Raw genomic sequence first — 18127 nt, forward strand, 5'->3', positions numbered from 1 at the left:
ATTTTAAATAAGTATTTCATCGTAATATGTATTCTTGAAAAAATGGGAAAATATTTGAGCTCGTCAAATTACCCAAGTCTCAGTGGTATGGTATGGCAGAGTACTTATAATATACAGGGGGAAGGGTATAGTTATCTGAGTCATCCCCTTTCGGCTTACTAATCTTACTATATCGATTTTCCAACACTCTTATACCTAGGTAGCTATTTAATGCAAAGGCATACTTAATGTCTCTAGATAAATATTATTCAGTAAGTACTCGTAGTTACGAGTAAGTATAAGATCTTTCCTCTTGCTACTCTTGCTAGATTACCTAAGTTGGCTGGACCCTCTAGAAATAGTCCCTTAGAAATCTGTCATGATAGGATGTTGAGATAAGTTATTAAATAAAATATCTTCATAAAATATGTAAGTATTCAGTTGTGGTAGTTATTCGTACTTTTGTACGTGACCGTCAGCGAATTTACGATTTAGGACAACATAATTCAACAATAAACGGTATTAAACGCGTTGGACTTTGAGCGTTTATTTTCTCTGCGATCGATTTGCAGATTTAAATTATTTTAACATTTGTAAAATATATAGGTATACGTATAGCTTAGCAACGTATGCTCTTAAACTTTTCGCTGTAGTAATTTTTGGAAGGAATACACCCAACTACTACAGGCTCAGACGTTGGGAATGAGGGAACCTTATTAACCTCATGCGCAGCATATTTAACTAATATTATTGTCATATTAAAACAGTACTTATCTATAGCATAACTTAATTTTTTTTTTTTTTGAGGAAATGTAGTTAGTTATTATCATTGGCATATCAAGTATCCGTGAGGAGTTAAGAACTGATCAATAAAATTAGACCACAGACATTTATTGTAGACTAGTTGTTCCCGCAAGCTTCGCTTCGCCTTAAAATCATGTTTCTTTCTTTTCTTTCTTCTTCTTTATTTCTTTATAAGTTTTCCCATGGGAATTCCGGGATAAAAAGTAGCCTATGTTCTTTCCCAGAGTCTATACCGCATGTATACCAAATTTCATTCAAATCCGTTCAGTAGTTTTGGCGTGAAAGAGTAACAGACAGACAGACAGACACAATTAAGTACTTTCGCATTTATAATATTAGTTAGGATAAGTTAGGATTAATTCCTGAACGATTTATTGCGCCATGGTTTCACCTAAGTATAACAATTTACATTCTCCATACCTACACTCTACACTACATCCGAAATTCTACTAGAAATAAAGAACTATAACGCCACACCAATAAAACTCTCCTTATCAGTGCAGCAGTCCAACTATAAAGTTCTGATAATAAAGAGTGCGATTTTGCTAAGACTTTTTATCATTGTCAGTTATTTACATACATTTAAAAAATAAAATATCGATTCATAATGACTTTTTAACGGATTTGTCTTTTAATAAATGTAATAGATCGGATAAATACGGCCTTTAACAATTAGTTAGGATCCACTTCCGTTTTCGTGACTTTATAGTTTGACTGTAGTTGCTCTACCATAGAGATGTGCAGTCTATGGGCTCTCCTCATATTCCCGTGTATATTCCCTGCCCTGCGGTGCCACCGCTGGTCGCGGTGCGTGAAGCAGCTCGAGGAGTTCAGCCTGTGCGCCTGGAGGTGCCCCCCCACGTGTGTGAACGTGCACCACATGAGGACGGCGCGAGGGAAGCTGTGTCCGCGCAGGTTGTACTTACTTGCTTGTTTTTCTATACAAGTGGGCCTATATGCCATATTATGCCAATCTATTCTAAGGTTAACAGAAGGGCACATATTGAACGTAGAAAAAGGGGTGTCTGTAACTGTTTTAAGTTACAGACACCTGTTTAACAAGTGTCTAAATTCATATGCGAAGCATATGAGAAAGGGTTGTCTGTAACTTAAAACACTGTTTAACAAGTGTCTAAATTCATATGCGAAGCATATGAGAAAGGGGTGTCTGTAACTTAAAACACTGTTTAACAAGTGTCTAAATTCATATGCGAAGCATATGAGAAAGGGGTGTCTGTAACTTAAAACACTGTTTACAAGTGTCTACGAGTAAATTCATATGCGAAGCATATGAGAAAGGGGTGTCTGTAACTTAAAACACTGTTTAACAAGTGTCTAAATTCAAAGGTAAGGTAGCATGAGGCATTTATAATCGACCCAAGAACCGGCAATCGTTATAAGTAGCAATAGAGCTCGTTATCAGTGCCACAAAACTCTCGATATACTCAGTGGCTCTACCATAAACACACTAGTTATGTACACTGTACAGTCTATGGGCTCTCCTCATATTCTCCCTGGTCCCGGGCCTGCGGTGCCGCCGCTGGTCGCGGTGCGTGAAGCAGCTCGAGGAGTTCAGCCTGTGCGCCTGGAGGTGCCCCCCCACGTGTGTGAACGTGCACCACATGAGGACGGCGCGAGGGAAGCTGTGTCCGCGCAGGTTGTACTTACTTGCTTGTTTATCTATAAAAGTGGGCCTATATGCCATATTATGCCAATCTATTCATAAGGGCACATATTGGACGTAGAGAACGGGGTGTCTGTAACTTAAAACACTGTTTACAAGTGTCTAAATTCATATGCGAAGCATATGAGAAAGGGGTGTCTGTAACTTAAAACACTGTTTAACAAGTGTCTAAATTCAAAGCTAAGGTAGCATGAGGCATTTATAATCGAGCCAAGAACCGACAATCGTTGTAAGTAGCAATAGAGCTCGTTATCAGTGCCACAAAACTCTCGATATACTCGTGACTCTACCATAGACACACTATGCGTATAGTCTATGGCATTGGTACTCAACCTTTTTTATATAAGGGCCACAAACACGTTTAAATCATGGTATCGCGGGCCGCAAGCAATTTTTTTTAACTATTATAAAAAGCGATGTAAACCATCGAATAATAATATATAAAAAACACATGCATATATATACTACTCTCTGTAAAAAGTAGCGGGATTGGATCAATAAAACAAAAAATGATTATTATTCATCCAAATTTATTTTATCACCTTTAAAGTATGCTCCTTCAGAAACGATACACATACGCCATCACAACATTTTTTTAAACGCTGTTTTCAGAGTTGTGTTTAGTACTCGCGGCGAATTTTTCCTTTTTGTCTTCTATCGATTGTTAAAGTCATGTTGACTGTTTTCTTTGACTATCGTGGTGTTGTGCACTCGGAATTCTTGATAGAAAGTCAAACGGTAGGAAAATTATATTATATGCGGGTTGTGTAGAATTTAATAGAGCAAATTCGACGAAAAAGGCCAGACTTGTGGAAAAAAATTCGAGAAAGATTTTGCACCACGATATTATGTTGAGCAAACACTCAACAAATACCATCGACCATTCACTATATTAACCAGATATAGCTGCAGCTCACTGCTCTAGCTTCTTTTTGTTTTCCTAAATTCAAATTACCATTATTAGAGCAAACTTTGAAGGTGATAAAATAAATTAGGATGAATAACAATCATTTTTTGTTTTATGGATAAAATCCCGATACTTTTTACACAGAATGTACATTTTCTATTATCTCTCATGGCACGCGGGCCACTGATAAAGGCCCGGCGGGCCACATGCGGCCCGCGGGCCGCAGTTTGAGTATAGCTGGTCTATGGGCTCTCCTCATATTCTCCCTGGTCCCGGGCGCGGTGCCGCCGCTGGTCGCGGTGCGTGAAGCAGCTCGAGGAGTTCAGCCTGTGCGCCTGGAGGTGCCCCCCCACGTGTGTGAACGTGCACCACATGAGGACGGCAGGAGGGAAGCTGTGTCCGCGCAGGTTGTACTTACTTGCTTGTTTTTCTATAAATAAAATATGGCTTGCCCGGACTTATTTATAAGATCATGTTTAGCCCATATGTATAAGCAGTGGTTGGATGGGGAAGGCCGAGAACAGAGTATAATGTACGCTCTAACGAAGCCAACCTAGCCAGCAGCGGACAGTGCTCGCGATGACGTTATCTGTCAACACCAAGACCGTTCAACCTTGATCTTGACCTCTGCAGGTTCAGCTGCCGCGTGGGCTGCCGCTGCGCCGCCGGGTACCTGCGCGACGAGTGGCAGCAAAAATGCGTCAGGATCGAGGACTGCTCGGGTGAGACGCCTTAAGAAAGTTGTTATTATCTGTTAAGGTACCTACCTAAAGTATCTCATAACTCATTTACCTTATACAGGGTGTTGCAAAAGTGGAATAGTAGGCCAAAATGTGTGAGTGACTGGGGGTCATGCTGAACAACTTTTGTTCTACGAATGACCTTACCCTTTTTTACACGCTGTAAAACTAATATTAAATAGGTAATATCTTCCAAATATATTTAGGCCTTGTTCCACAATGTCTGGTTAGTGGCTACCTATGAGATAAAATACATGCTGTCACTTTCTGTTATTATTTTTTTGACAAGTTGGGTGTTCGGTGACACACAGTGGCCCGAACAGACAGTGACAGCATGTATTTTATCTCATAGGTAGCCACTAACCAGACATTGTGGAACAAGGCCTTAGCATGAAAAACTTATTTAGATTATTAACTTATTTAGTGTAGTTAGATAATAATAACTTGAATAAGTACCTACACTGAACCCCTTTTATATCTCTAGTCCATCCATCCAAAGGTTGTCTGGAAGAGATCGCTATAAGCGATGAGACCGCCTTTTGTACCCTAGTTAAGTGTCTATGTAAAATTGATAATTATTTCTTGGTGTACAAATAAAGAGTACTCTATCTATCTATCTATCTATTAGCATGAAACTTACGCAAAGTAAAATCTAACTTCCATATTTGCAATATTAAGTTATTAGCCGAATTAGCTCGTTAAGTTTGTACATATTTGCTGACACTGGATTCTTTGATTCCCTCAAATGTGAAATTACAAAATAAATGTATGCCATGCCACCTACCGCTCTCAAAATACCTAAGTACGTCAGCAGTTTTTATTGTATGTTATAAATTTTATGCACATTTTATGCATTACCTAAGTACATTCAGCAAAAGAGCTACATGGGCTACCCCTGCACAAACACTTAAATTTTATGTCTCAAGATCAAACTGTTTGCACTGGGGTGGCACACATATATCTGTTGCTTACTGTATCTTTTCTACATGTACTATGTATATATGTATATATATAACGTTTCATTTTCAACCACATCAGAAAAGAAGATGGGTATTGTAAGTTTGTTTTAAAATATGCAAGCTGAAATTGCAGGAAGTGGGCCGATAGGTAAAGCGGCTATCTAGTATCTGCAGACACAACATGTAGTGGTGCACTGGGTCACGCGTGCAATGAATGCACTAAGGTACATTAAGTAACCGGTAAATGTACCATAACACGGGTACGCTTCAGCTGACAGGATGAAGAATATAAAGTTTGACTTGTGTATCTGTTTGTGTGATTGACCTTTTCACATGTGTTTTAGAAACTCTACGCAAAAGTTACAGAAATGAATAGAAAATTGAGTTATTTCCTCGCAGAAAAATAATAAAATTTCTGATGTCCTATAGGTACATAGAATCCCAATCATAGCAGCTCAGCAAAAAAATATTTATTATACAGGGTGGCCCAAAGAGTGACGTCCAAAGGAAAATGTTTGATTCCTTAGGTCAAGGGGTAGCCAAATCACCCCCATGTATGTTCAGCAATTTTTAGTAGTTTAGGAGTTATGACTTTTTTTCGTAATTTTCTACGAAAATCGACCTCAGTGGATTAATTATGTTTTATTATTTTTTGGATAACTTTTTTAAAGCATTTTTTATTTTTGTGTCATCCTCTTAAGTTGTTCTTTTAACCATAAAAGTTTCAGCTTCCTAGCTGTACATTCAAAATTGTATTTACATTCAAAAATGTTACTTAAATTTTAAAAAAAGTAAATAATTTAATTTTCCCTTTAATTTGATACATTTTCTAACTTAATTAGTCCTTAGTAATGACATAACAGGAATATTTCCACTTTCTGAAACAATTTACTAATTAGGTAATTTCCACCCAGGTACCTTTGAAGGCATTTTTCTGCAAATAATACCCTATTAAGCAATAGTTTATTTTTATTTTTATGTAATTTTGGAACCTTGCGGAGTTTTTAAAATTAATAAGGCACCATGAGAATATCTTTTTCAATTTTTAATTTCAAGTAGAAAATTCAGAGCAGTCTAGCTCGATGATATAGTTCGAACTTTCGATAAAAAAAATACTAACTTACATTACAGCTAGGAAGCTGAAACTTTTATGGTTAAAAGAACAACTTAAGAGGATGACACAAAAATAAAAAATGCTTTAAAAAAGTTATCCAAAAAATAATAAAACATAATTAATCCACTGAGGTCGATTTTCGTAGAAAATTAGGAAAAAAAACATAACTCCTAAACTACTAAAAATTGCTGAACATACATGGGGGTGATTTGGCTACCCCTTGACCTAAGGAATCAAACATTTTCCTTTGGACGTCACTCTTTGGGCCACCCTGTATAGGTAGCTTCTCTACATACACTCTAATTTTTAATTCCGCGGAATTCTGACATTTCATTAGTGATACCACTAAAAAAGCTCTTCACCGAAAAAAGGTAAAATTTGGATCCATTTAAAGGCAATATTTTTTTTAATGTTTTCATAGAAAAACATAAATCTGAATATTTACTTGCTCAAGTGAAGTAGGTAATACAAAAATAACAAATATTTCAATACTAGCTGTTGCCACGAGCTTCGCTTCACCTTTATTAGTTTTCCCGTGGGAATTCAGCGATAAAAAGGCTACGTTTTATCGCGGAATTCCCTGGATTAACCCATAAGCTATTATGTGTTAATCCAGGGTGTAAGCTAACTCCATTCCAAATTTCATTAAAATCGGTTCAGTTGTTTTGACGTGAAGAAGTAACAATGGTACACACATACATACACACATACTCACAAACTTTCGCATTTATAATATTAAGTAAAATCACGACTCACGACCATTGTATCGAATTAATTTTAATTACTTTATTTTATTCTTTAGCATGGCATCACTTGCTACTAAATTCAGGGATAACAAACCTTTTTAATCGATTTCAAATAAAAGATTCTCAATTCGCTAAGTACATAATATGTTCGGTAAATAGGTACCTATGTAAGATTATTGGAACTGCAGCATATTAACATATGACAATCCATTAATTATTTATTATTAATGGATTTATTTTATTTATTATTATTTATTAATCAAACATATTTTTACAATAAAGACTTAAATACTAACAGTGTGACAAAAACCAGTTTAGGTTTTACCGCACACTGGCACTCACACGACATTTCTCATTAATAAAAACTATCTTAGATTGTGTATTATTATTAAGCCTAATAAACAAATATGAAATTTTTTATTGTATTAGTATGTTTATATGTTTGTTGGTATGTATGTTTGTCCACGAATATCTCGGAAACGATTGATCCGATTGTTACTATTCTTTTTTAGAGTTCCGTACCTGAAAAGGAAAAAGGGAACCCTTATTGTTGTCCGTCTGTCTGTCACCACCCTTTTTCTCAGAAACGGTTAAAGATATCAAGCTAATATTTCATATAGATGTACATAATGATGAAATTAAAAGGAAAAATATGTCAGGTAAGTAGACTTGTATGGAACCCTCAGTGCGCGAGTCCAACTGGCACTTGGCCGGTTTCTTATCGTTGACCTTTCGCGTTGTGATAGTTTGTTGATTTTTATAAACGTTATGGAGCCACAACCTGGCCCTTCCCAGGAAGCGGCTCCATCTGACAGAGCACAAGAGTCAGACTTTCTCTCTCCCAGTATGAAGCGTCCTCGTGGTTCTTTAGCGCCTAACGTAAAGACCATCATTCTAAATATTTAAAAATATAATATAGAAAATTGTCCGGATAATACTGATATTCAGACTCGTATTGAAAAAAGTACCCAGCCAAAAAAGGTTTGTGATCTCTGACATGTCAAAAATTGATAACTGTCAGAATTCCGTGAGATAAAAGATTAGAGATTAGGTACATTTTGTCACGTGACTTCACTATGGGAAGTACATGGGGTGTTCCTATTTCATTTTGGAAAAATCCTGATAATGTATTGTTTTAGTAAACTTGCCACCCCATGGGAACACCGTACACCCGAGTCCCCATTGTTCTATGTTAGGTACGCATGATTTTAGGTAAATATATCTTAACTTTACAAATTAACGTGATTACGTGGAGTTATGAAAGTGTAATATAATGAAACGTGTTCAGATATGTACGTACATCAGTTAAATCTTTGTAGGTGTTTTTATGGTTGAAATCATACTTGAACTCTCTAGTGAGGCATGCAAGACGATATGATTATTTTGTATGCTTTTAATTTAACTGTATGTTTTGGTAGGGGTTGGATACGCTGAAATTGTACTGAAGTAGTTACTTACTATATATTTATTGTATTATCAACTTGTGTAAGAAAACAGTAGGTACTAGACACATATGCACCTGAATACCATTGCCACCTAAGTTTGTCTGCATTAGCAAATTTTACTGTGCCAAATGACGGGTTTGGCAACAAGAACTGCAAGCTCGGGGAATAATGAACTCCAAATAATGCCAACTGTATAAATATAAGTGCATTTTTGTGGACGACCATAGCCGCAATCATCCCGTCACCATGAAGGTCGTATTTCTGATCGCCGTGGTTGCTCAAGCCCTGGCCGCGCCCGCGCCCCCCGCGCCCTCCGCAACCCCCGCTGCCAGCCCTCAGCCGGTGCGGGAGAAGCGATCCAGCTACGGCGGCTACGGAGCAGCCCCTGTCAGCTACGCGCAGGCGCCGTGCGGCTCCGCACCCATCGCCGTGGCCGCGCCCTCCACCTACGCCATCAACGTACCAACCCACGGCTCCTATGGCTACCAGCCGCACCACGCGCCCGCCTACAGCTCCTACGGTGCACCTGCCTACAGCCACGGCTACGGACAGCACTACCGCGACGGCAGCATGGAGGAGGAAGAGATGATGAGCTTCCCGGATATGGATCACATGTCGATGGCTCGCAGCTACGGGTACGCGGCGCCGCAATACGGGGCTGGTCCGGGGGCTGTCGGTCTGTTCCCGAATGCCAACGTGGGCGGCTGCGCGGTACCGCTGCTGCTGAGCTGCTCACCGCGCGTGGTGCAGGGCAGGATGGTGCACCACCAGCAGTCGCATCAGCCGCAGCCGCAGTACGTGGCGACCCCGGCAGTGGCCACCAGCTACGCCCCGGTGGTGGGGGCGGGGTACCGCGCGGAGGGACACCCTGAGGCACCCCACTCCGGGGAGCACAGCGAGCCCCTGCACGACGCCTCCCATGAGAAGCACGAGGCCCAGCACGGCGTACAATCCTAGTGACGATATGTAGTTTGTAGGTTTAAGTTGTTGTTTGAGATGGTTTAAGTTAGTCGTAAGAGAAATTGATTCATGTTGAATAAATTATTAAACAAAATTAAACATTATGCATTATTTTTTTATCCATCGAATCCTGTAGGTGTTAGGTTCATTAATTCATTATAGTTAGTATTTGAAATATCTAGCCTGCATTATTATTGAATATGTACGTAAAAGTACCTATATACTTACACGTAAATAAATTGCATAGAGCTGAGCTAGTCAGATTAATAGATATAAGTAGTTAGTATTAATAATAAAATTACTTAATGATTAACCCCCTTATTCATAGAGAAGTTACAAAACGTTTTAACTAATAAACTGTTTTGTCCCTCTCCGACAAAGTACAATTTGTTCTTTGACAGAGAGGGACAAAACAGTTTATTAGTTAAAACGTATTGTAACTTTTCTATGAATAAGGGGGTTAGTATTTATTTGCACTTAAAACTTTGCATAAAATAGGTAACTAGGTACATGTAGAGACAAAAGAAAGACATCACAAATACACCACATACATTACAATATCGTCATAATAATTACACTACCGGTTGTCTGCCGAAGGTCTTTGGTCCAGCGATTAAAAGGCTCATAAGGGCTAAAAGTACCTGCCTGAAATCATAGTAATGAATATGTTAAAGTCTGTTTTTTAATCTGAGATACTAAATTGAGAGATTCTGTACGGTTCATCAGCAGACGATTGTCCTGCCAATAGAACGATACGTCATTTAATCGCGGGACAATCGACTGTTGATGAACCGTTCAGAATCTGTCAATTTAGCAAGTACTTATCTGAGATTAAAAAACAGACTTCAGGTAAAATAAGATCTGTAAGTATCAGGGACATAATAAGTAAGTACATAATTGGTTAAAAATTACACATGGACATTACAATATAAGTTACAAAAGGTACAGTCAGCAAAAGAGATATGTAGAACACCCCTCAAAAACTTTATTTTTAGGAACCACTGAAATGGTGATACGTGAAATCAAAGGTTGAACATCCTTGTATGTACTTATCGATAAAATATTATTCGATTCATCTACCTTCCACCTGACACATCCCTGTCTTCCACCCATGAGTCTTAGGATCAAACTGATGGTTGCACAGGGGTGACACACATATCTCTTTTGCTGACTGTACCTGTTATAACAAGACACCAAGTTAGATACAAACATGTACGAGTATATTATGTTTTTTTTTGTCGTCGTTGCGGAAAGCCAACCTTCAATCATTCGATATTAACTGCTCGCTATTCGTTTTCTTAGAAAACTAATTATCACCTTCGATCATAGAAACTGCTGACTACAAACCTTTCCATCGCATCTCCCAACATCTCGTCGGCAATCGGCACGTGCCAAGCACTATAAATACCGCAGCAACCCGCGGCTCTCCACACATCACTTCCAATATCACAATGAAGGTACTCGTGATCCTCGCCGCCGCCGCCGCCGTCGCGCTCGCAGCCCCTACCGACCCTGGCCAGACCTTGGTCTACGGGGTGCGCCGGAGCAAGAAGTCCGCCTACGGAGCGCCCTGCGCCGGCAGCGCGCCGCTCGCGCCCATCGCCCTGTATCTCTCGCCCCAGCCCCAGCAAGGCTACGGCGGCGCTCAGCACTACAGAGAAGAGGAGACCCACGAGGCTGAGCACGAGCATCCATCAGCTCGCTCCTACTACGAGCCCAGCGCTGTGGCCGCATCTGTGTCAGCCCTGAACGTGGGTGGTCAAGCCGCCAGTGGCCCGGCTGTCGGAGTCTTCCCCAACGCGAAGGTCGGCGGCTGCGCGGTCCCGCTGCTGCTGAGCTGCGCCCCTAACGTGGTGTCAGGACAGCTGGTGAAGCACCACGGGTACGCCGCGCCGGCATACGCAGCCCCGGCCTACAGGGATGCTGAAAACATGAGCGAGATGAAGGAGGCTGCCGGCACTGAGCAGAAGACCTGGGTGGAGTCCGAGCGCGCCGCCCACCACCAGCCCGCCCAACACGAGCACCAGCACCTGGCCGCCCACCACGACGCTGAGCAGCACCAGCACCTGGCCGCCCCCGCCGCCGCCCCGCACCACCTGCACCCCGCCTCCATGCCCCACCAGAAGGTCACCAGCCACCACCAGTGAGCTGCGGCTGTGACGGGGTTGTCTTCGTGTAAATTATCTTAGCGAACGCTTATTTATTTTTTGTACGATTTATACGAAACGATAATAAAAGATTGAAAATGTATTTTGTATTTTAATTTTCTTGATCATGAATTCTTTATTTTAGGGCATATTTATAAGGCCCGATCTTTTCTAGTTTCTAGAGACTTTTACATAATTTTGTAGGAATAACTTGTTTCAATAAATTGGAAATGGTTAAATATCTTAGTAAGAAGTTTTGAATATTATAGCAAGGTTATTTATATTTATGTAAATAGAGAGTTAAATTAAATAAATTTTGTTCTATGATTTTTTAAAATACGCGAAAAAATATAGCTTCTCCCATTGACGCTTATTCTATTCACGTGACTTTTTACTACGGAGAAGCTTTTTTTCGCGTATTTTCAAAACTCATAGAACAAAATTTGAGTCACCTCCATTTTCGTTGGTTCACTAAGTACTTCGTAAGTACTTATTACTTCCATGGGCAGCCATATGCTGTGGATGTTTTGAATGAAATCGATTTTCAGTTTTAAGTTTGGGAAACTCGCACAATAGGGAATATTATATATGCATGTATTTTTTATATTCTTATTGGATAGATTTACATTGCTTTATTATAGTTAAAAAACAAATTTAACGCCAAAAAAAGTAAGTACCTAATATTTTTTTATATATTTGACCTTTATTGGAATTATGTTAATTTTTTAAATTTTTGTGTGATTTTTTTTTACTTTGTTCACCGAATAATTCGAGGTACTTACTTACCAAGTTTATATTAATTTATACATTTCAACAGTACCTATCTATATGTTCTTACAGTCAGTTTCACAATACTGAAAACGTCTAGTTAAGCAGACCTCGCTATCATTGGCTGAATTCGTTATGTTAAGTAGGTCTTAAGTTCACACTTAGGTAGGTTTACTCAAGTGAGAAACTATATAGGCCTTCAAGTAGAGTTTGAGAGTTAGTTAAGAGTTTCAGAATTTAGTAAATGTGATCGGACAGACAGACAGTATAACGAATCTGTAAGGATTGAGTTTTATTCCATTTTAAAACCGAACCTCAAAAAGGTTTTGTAAGCTATAAGAGATGATTAAGTAACCTTCTTAAAAAAATATGCGTTCCAATACTAAAATAAAAAAATAAAACAGTAAATTACGTAACGAAGAACGGCAACAACGGATATATTCCATCTATTTATGTACTTATAGGTCCATCACGGGGTTTCCCATGGATATCGATGTTACTAATAACCATTGGGCATAGTGTGGATCGCCCACCACACCGTCCCTCTGGACCGTCGACCTATACAGGTGGCCGATAGTGGTTGCATGAGGATGGCTGAGGACAGAGGTGGGTGCTCTTTTCCACAGGCCTATTTCCGAACGTTGGGAAATATGGGCTGATGATGTTGAATACTTTTTACCTTATTATATTTTTTTTTATAAGTAACAATAAATACTTGATCTCTTAGTTACATCGCAAACAGAGTCCATACGTGACATTATTGGCTACATTGCAACTTCCTAATAATAGTTGTACGTGATAATCTTTATTTCCTTGATAGACTCTTACAATAAGAATATAACTTTTTGTTTTAACTGAAATTTTAAATTGCCAACTGGATAGCCGCAGCTGGGCCCAGGCATCGCTGCCGATACGATTCGGTGGCCTGGGCATCCGCTCGGCGTCCAGTGTGGCCCTCCCGGCGTTCCTGTCCTCGGCACACAGTACGCCTGGCCTCTACGGAAAGATAATTTACCCATCGCTTAGCGATACAGAGGTCACCTACTTGGCCGAGGCCAGGAGCGCCTGGTCAGATATCGCTGGCCCACAACAAGATGTCCCTCGACTACCGGGATCCCAGAGGCTGTGGGACGAGCCGATCTGCAGGCAGGTTCAGGAAAATCTCTTAGAAACTGCCAGCAGACTTGCAGGCCGCGCCCGCCTTATGGCCTCCGGTGAACCGGAGTCACGACATTGGTTGAGGGCGCTCCCATCTGAGTGTGAGTACTCTAATAGACCGAAATACTTTAAACGTTTCAGTCTGTTTGAGATTGGGCTGAAAGACGAATGCGCCCCATTGCTGCCGTTGCGGGAACCCGTCGACCAGCTCGGCCACCACGGCCTCTCCTGTCAGCTCAACGACGTCATATGTCGGGCCATTGCAAGCGCTGGAATCCCTGCCATCCTAGAGCCAACCGGCCTGGCGAGGGACGACGGGAAGAGGGACAGGACCGGAGGGCTGGTAGCTACCTCAGCTAGCGCATCAGCCTGGCTATATAGAGAGGGAGTGCTGCCAGCCTCCTCGGAACCATCCCGGGCGACGCGACGGCAGCGAACTAAAAAAAATATTCTACCTTTAATAAACCTCTGCCTGACCTCTGTATATTAAAGGTAGAATATTTCCGAGCCATTATCATCTAGTTAGTTACTTTTATTTTGTAGTTTAGCAAAAATTTAATTCATTAAGTTATTATATTTATAAGTATTCTTCATTTATTTAAATTTACTTAAATATACAGAATTAATTATCAACTTTTTATCAAAAATAGGAGAAAAATATTTTAAGTTAAGTAAGTTATAAGTACTTATTTAAACATGGTACTAATGTAAATATACCCAAGTATACATATAATTATGTAATATGTATGTTTTTATCTATTAAAAGTATCCATCATCCAAACACAAAAGTTAGGAATATCGAAGTGTACCTCTGAGAAGAGCCGTTCTGGCCCTGTAGCACGGGGCTCCATTAAGACGTGACAAAAATTCTCCGTCGCGCTCGCTCTTGAGGCTGCGCGATGTGTGTGAGTGAGTGCGATGCAAAACTCTTGTCACGTCTTAAATGCGCCCCGTACTAGCCCTTCTTGATAGGATATAAGTAGGTACTTACAAGGCAAGTTTTACAAGCTGGGATAGCAGTGGTCGCTATAGATAGCCATTTACCACTTCGGATGTGCGAGGATACTTTAAAATACAGAGTGTTGCAAAAGTGGTATGTGGACGGAGTAGGAAGCGGAAAGGCAATGACTGCTCAGACTCGGCTCGTCATTTCGAATAACCTCCTAAATCACCCCCTTTGGGGGGTACATACTTTAAAAAAAGATAGATGTTAGTTAGCGTTATTCAAATATTAAAACCGGCTAATAGTCTCGTTAGCTACAAGACTATTGACCTTGCCTTCAGCTTTATTAGGATAAAAACAGATAGATGTAAGTAAATGCATTGTGTGAATTCAGATCCACTGATAAAAATCCAACCCGTTCGTCTAACACATGTGTACGGGTGTAAGTGTACTTACAAACTTGATTGTAAGGTTGCTTGATAGTTTTTGTAGGCACTTTTATAGTGCAAGCTGGCATAGTCAAAATACTCTAAAATGCATTAGTAGGTACCTAGGTATCTTTTAGATATTGTAATAAATTAAGATAGACGAGGGCTAGATAATCAAGCATTACAATTCTGTTAAAAATATTCTATCATGTAATTTCTACCTAAAATCACACCGCATCTGAACGTAAAACGCCTCATCAGCACGAATTTCATTGTCATTAACTTTAGGCACGTTTCGTTGTTTCCGCCCCTCTCGTTTTAGAGTTTACTCTCAGTATAAAATGCACAGATTCCGAGATCTAATCATCACAAACAGTATCACCAGCACACGATGAAGACAATCGTAGTGCTAGCTGCCCTGGCGGCAGTCACCATCGCCGCGCCCTCCACCCCGGGCGACAGGACGTCCAGCCTGTGCAGCTGGCCCCGGGAGAAGAAGTCACCCACCTTCGGGAAGCTCAAGGGCCACCACGAGACCGAGTACCACCACCACCACCACGAGCCGGAGTACCACCACCACCACGTGCCGCAGCACCACCTCGCCCTGCACCCCGTGCCCGTGCACCACGGCTACGGACACGGACACCACCTCTTCCGGGAGGACGAGAAGGCCACCGAGGACACCAAGACCACCTGCGCCAAGGAAGTCGCCGCCAAGTGCGGACAGAAGGAAGCTGCCAGCGAAAAGGAAGCCCTCATCCTCACTTCAGCTGAAGAAAAACAAATGCGCATGATCGAAGAACACGAAAGGACCTTGGACACCGGCATCCACACAAACATCCAAGCCGCCAGACTAGCACTTGACAAGATGCAACAGAACTTAGAAGAGATGGAGAGATCTGCTGCCAGCCCGAAACTACAATGGAAACACGCCGATTCAAAGTCAGATTTGAGCCTGCACGCCGATATTGAGTCTGCTAGATCTGCTCTAGCAAATGTTCAGAAAAACATCGACGAATTACACAACATAAACGAAGATACAGTTGCTTCAGTTGCACTTAGAGAAGCTGATATTGAGACTTCGGAGTTTGAAAAGATGACGGAAGAGGAACGAATGGCGCAATGGAAAGAAGCAATTGAGACGATCGAAAGAAATGTTGAAATTGCAGACAACATCAAGAAAAGCTTCGCATCGGATAATAGAAAAACTATAAATGACCACCAAAAGTCAGTAATGATGAAGGAATCCGAAAATATTGAGTCTCACCAAGACAAGAACAACAAAGGCAAAGAAATGGAAATGTCTGCATCTGAAACTTCTGAAGTAAGATCAATGAAGACTGTGGAACACAAACCTACCCTCACCCTCAAGCCTGAAAGTTTGGTATCAAAGGTGACTGAAGAACGCACTTCAATTTCTCCGGCTATTAAGTCAGACAAAATCAACACTGAAGCAATCGACACGGAAGCTAAGCTGCCGCTTGCAAAATCATCAGAAATCACCAAAGAAGAGTCAACGTTAGTACACAACGATGGAAACCTACACCTTATAAAAGAAAAAGAAGCTGAAGTAGTTGCTGAAAAGAAATTAGATGACACTCTTGACCACACCACGCTTGCGAGAGAAAATACGAAGCACCTTCAACTGATGAAAGTAAAAGACGCGGAATTGAAAGAAAACGAAGATGCTAAGTTATTGAATGACCAGCACAAAACATCGAACTTGCCAAGAGAAGATGTATCTATTGATTTCCTCAGATCTCATAATGATGAGCACATCACCCACATTGAAAAGAAGGACGACATTCACAACATGAACCACGGATCAACTGCTTTGGCACGAGAAAACATTGCATCCGAAAAGAAGGCACCTACTAAGAATATCAAGAATAATGAAGCACACAACGATATGGAACATCACGAAAGCAAAACCAACATCATTTCAATGAAAGCTGCCGTCGCTGATGAGACTCCTTCGAAGCTGAATGTCCAAGCGACGCTCTCCAACACCGACAAGATTGAGAACACTCACGCAGTTTTGCCTCATGGTAAGAATGCTGAAGTAGCGTCCATGCATGGTCTTCTTTCATTAGACCATGAAATGAAGCACACCAAATTATCTGAAGACCTGAAACCACTGTCGATGAAGGCTGCAAGCTCGGACGTGCCCCACGGCAGGTTCGCCGACGACATGGACATGTCGATGAACATGAAGGCTGCCAGCTCAGGAATGGCACCGACCCACGAGATGACCCCGATCAAGAATAGCCAAAAACAAGAGCTGAACAGAAACATCGACTTCCACCAGAGGGCCACTGGAATGAGCTCTTTCGACCATTTCCATGGACATGCCGACCAGATGAAAGCCGAGCCAGCGGAGAAGTTGAGGAGCTTGAGCGAGAAGTCATCGGGAGGGTGGCGCAAGCACGAGTCGTCGAGGAACGCGTACGGCCCCAGCGTGGCGGCGGCCCCGGCGGGGTACGGCGGCGGCGCGTCCGGCGGCGCTGTCGGCGTGTTCCCCAACGCACACGTCAGCAACTGCGCCGTGCCGCTGCTGCTCAGCTGCTCCCCTAACGTGGTCTCCGGCCATCTGGCCAAGGCCCACCACGCGGGCTACGGTTCTAGTGCTGGAGGGTACGGCGGTAGCTCGCACGCCGCTGCGGCTGTCAGCTCGGCAGGATACGGCGCCCCGGCCCACGCTTCCCCCGCTGGCTACGGCGCCCCCGCTGCCCACGCCGCCCCCGCCGGCTACGGCGCCCCCGCCCCCGCGCTCGCCCCGGCCCCCGCGCTCGCCCCCGCCCCGCTCTCCTACAGCCCCTACAGGTCCAATGAAGACTTGACTGACTTCAACTTCCACAACAAGAGGGACGTCAAGAAGATGGTGCCTAAAGTGAGGCGCTCCCAGAAGGCACTCTCAAGTAACTACTGATTCTAATCCCGAAGAGGGTTGAAGAATGATCAATGAAAATATGGAAATGTGCAACTGACTATAAGATATTCTAGAATGTAACTTAGCTAATTATTTATTTTTTATATTACTTTTTTACTTAAAATTGTATAATTTATTGAAATACATCACAATCACAATTAATAAAGCATTTTAACAATTAATTATGTACTTCGTTTATTTTTTTATTGTCTAACTACTTATTTATAAAACGATGTAGGTATGTAGGTAGGTACCCTTTGTAACTTTATTCATTCAGATTCTCGAGTGATTTAGGAAGGAGTAACTTACGTAGGGTATATGTATAATATGATTTATACGTAAGTAAGTATAGGTAATTTGAAACATATAAATGCATTTAGCTAAGTGATTAGATTACTGATACATAGGTAGTTATA

At 41.4% G+C, this 18127-nt stretch overlaps 2 protein-coding genes across 2 annotated transcripts; both read left to right on the top strand.

Annotated features, from left to right (window-relative positions):
• The first annotated feature begins 8624 nt into the window (after positions 1 to 8624).
• On the top strand, positions 8625 to 9335 carry LOC125489116 (RNA-binding protein 14-like). The gene has a single exon (XM_048623778.1). It carries the CDS (start codon positions 8625 to 8627, stop codon positions 9333 to 9335), a length of 711 nt encoding a protein of 236 aa, XP_048479735.1.
• Positions 9336 to 10784: 1449 nt separating this feature from the next.
• On the top strand, positions 10785 to 17893 carry LOC105380459. The gene is made up of 3 exons (XM_048623779.1): positions 10785 to 11481; positions 13553 to 13754; positions 15159 to 17893. The coding sequence occupies exons 1-3, from the start codon at positions 10790 to 10792 to the stop codon at positions 17709 to 17711; spliced, it is 3447 nt and encodes a 1148-aa protein (XP_048479736.1). The 5' UTR covers positions 10785 to 10789; the 3' UTR covers positions 17712 to 17893.
• Positions 17894 to 18127: the final 234 nt, after the last annotated feature.

This window comes from Plutella xylostella, chromosome 10, assembly GCF_932276165.1.
Source record: "Plutella xylostella chromosome 10, ilPluXylo3.1, whole genome shotgun sequence".
Classification (NCBI taxonomy): domain Eukaryota; kingdom Metazoa; phylum Arthropoda; class Insecta; order Lepidoptera; family Plutellidae; genus Plutella; species Plutella xylostella.

What these genes read in the sequence shown, in the direction of transcription:
- LOC105380459 (XM_048623779.1), top strand. Translation starts at nt 10,790, where the DNA reads ATGAAGGTACTCGTGATCCTCGCCGCCGCCGCCGCCGTCGCGCTCGCA. An exon ending in AAGGTCACCAGCCACCACCA is followed by an intron (nt 11,482 to 13,552) that starts GTGAGCTGCGGC and finishes TAAACGTTTCAG; the next exon opens with TCTGTTTGAGATTGGGCTGA. An exon ending in GGGACAGGACCGGAGGGCTG is followed by an intron (nt 13,755 to 15,158) that starts GTAGCTACCTCA and finishes CATCACAAACAG; the next exon opens with TATCACCAGCACACGATGAA.
- LOC125489116 (XM_048623778.1), top strand. Translation starts at nt 8,625, where the DNA reads ATGAAGGTCGTATTTCTGATCGCCGTGGTTGCTCAAGCCCTGGCCGCG.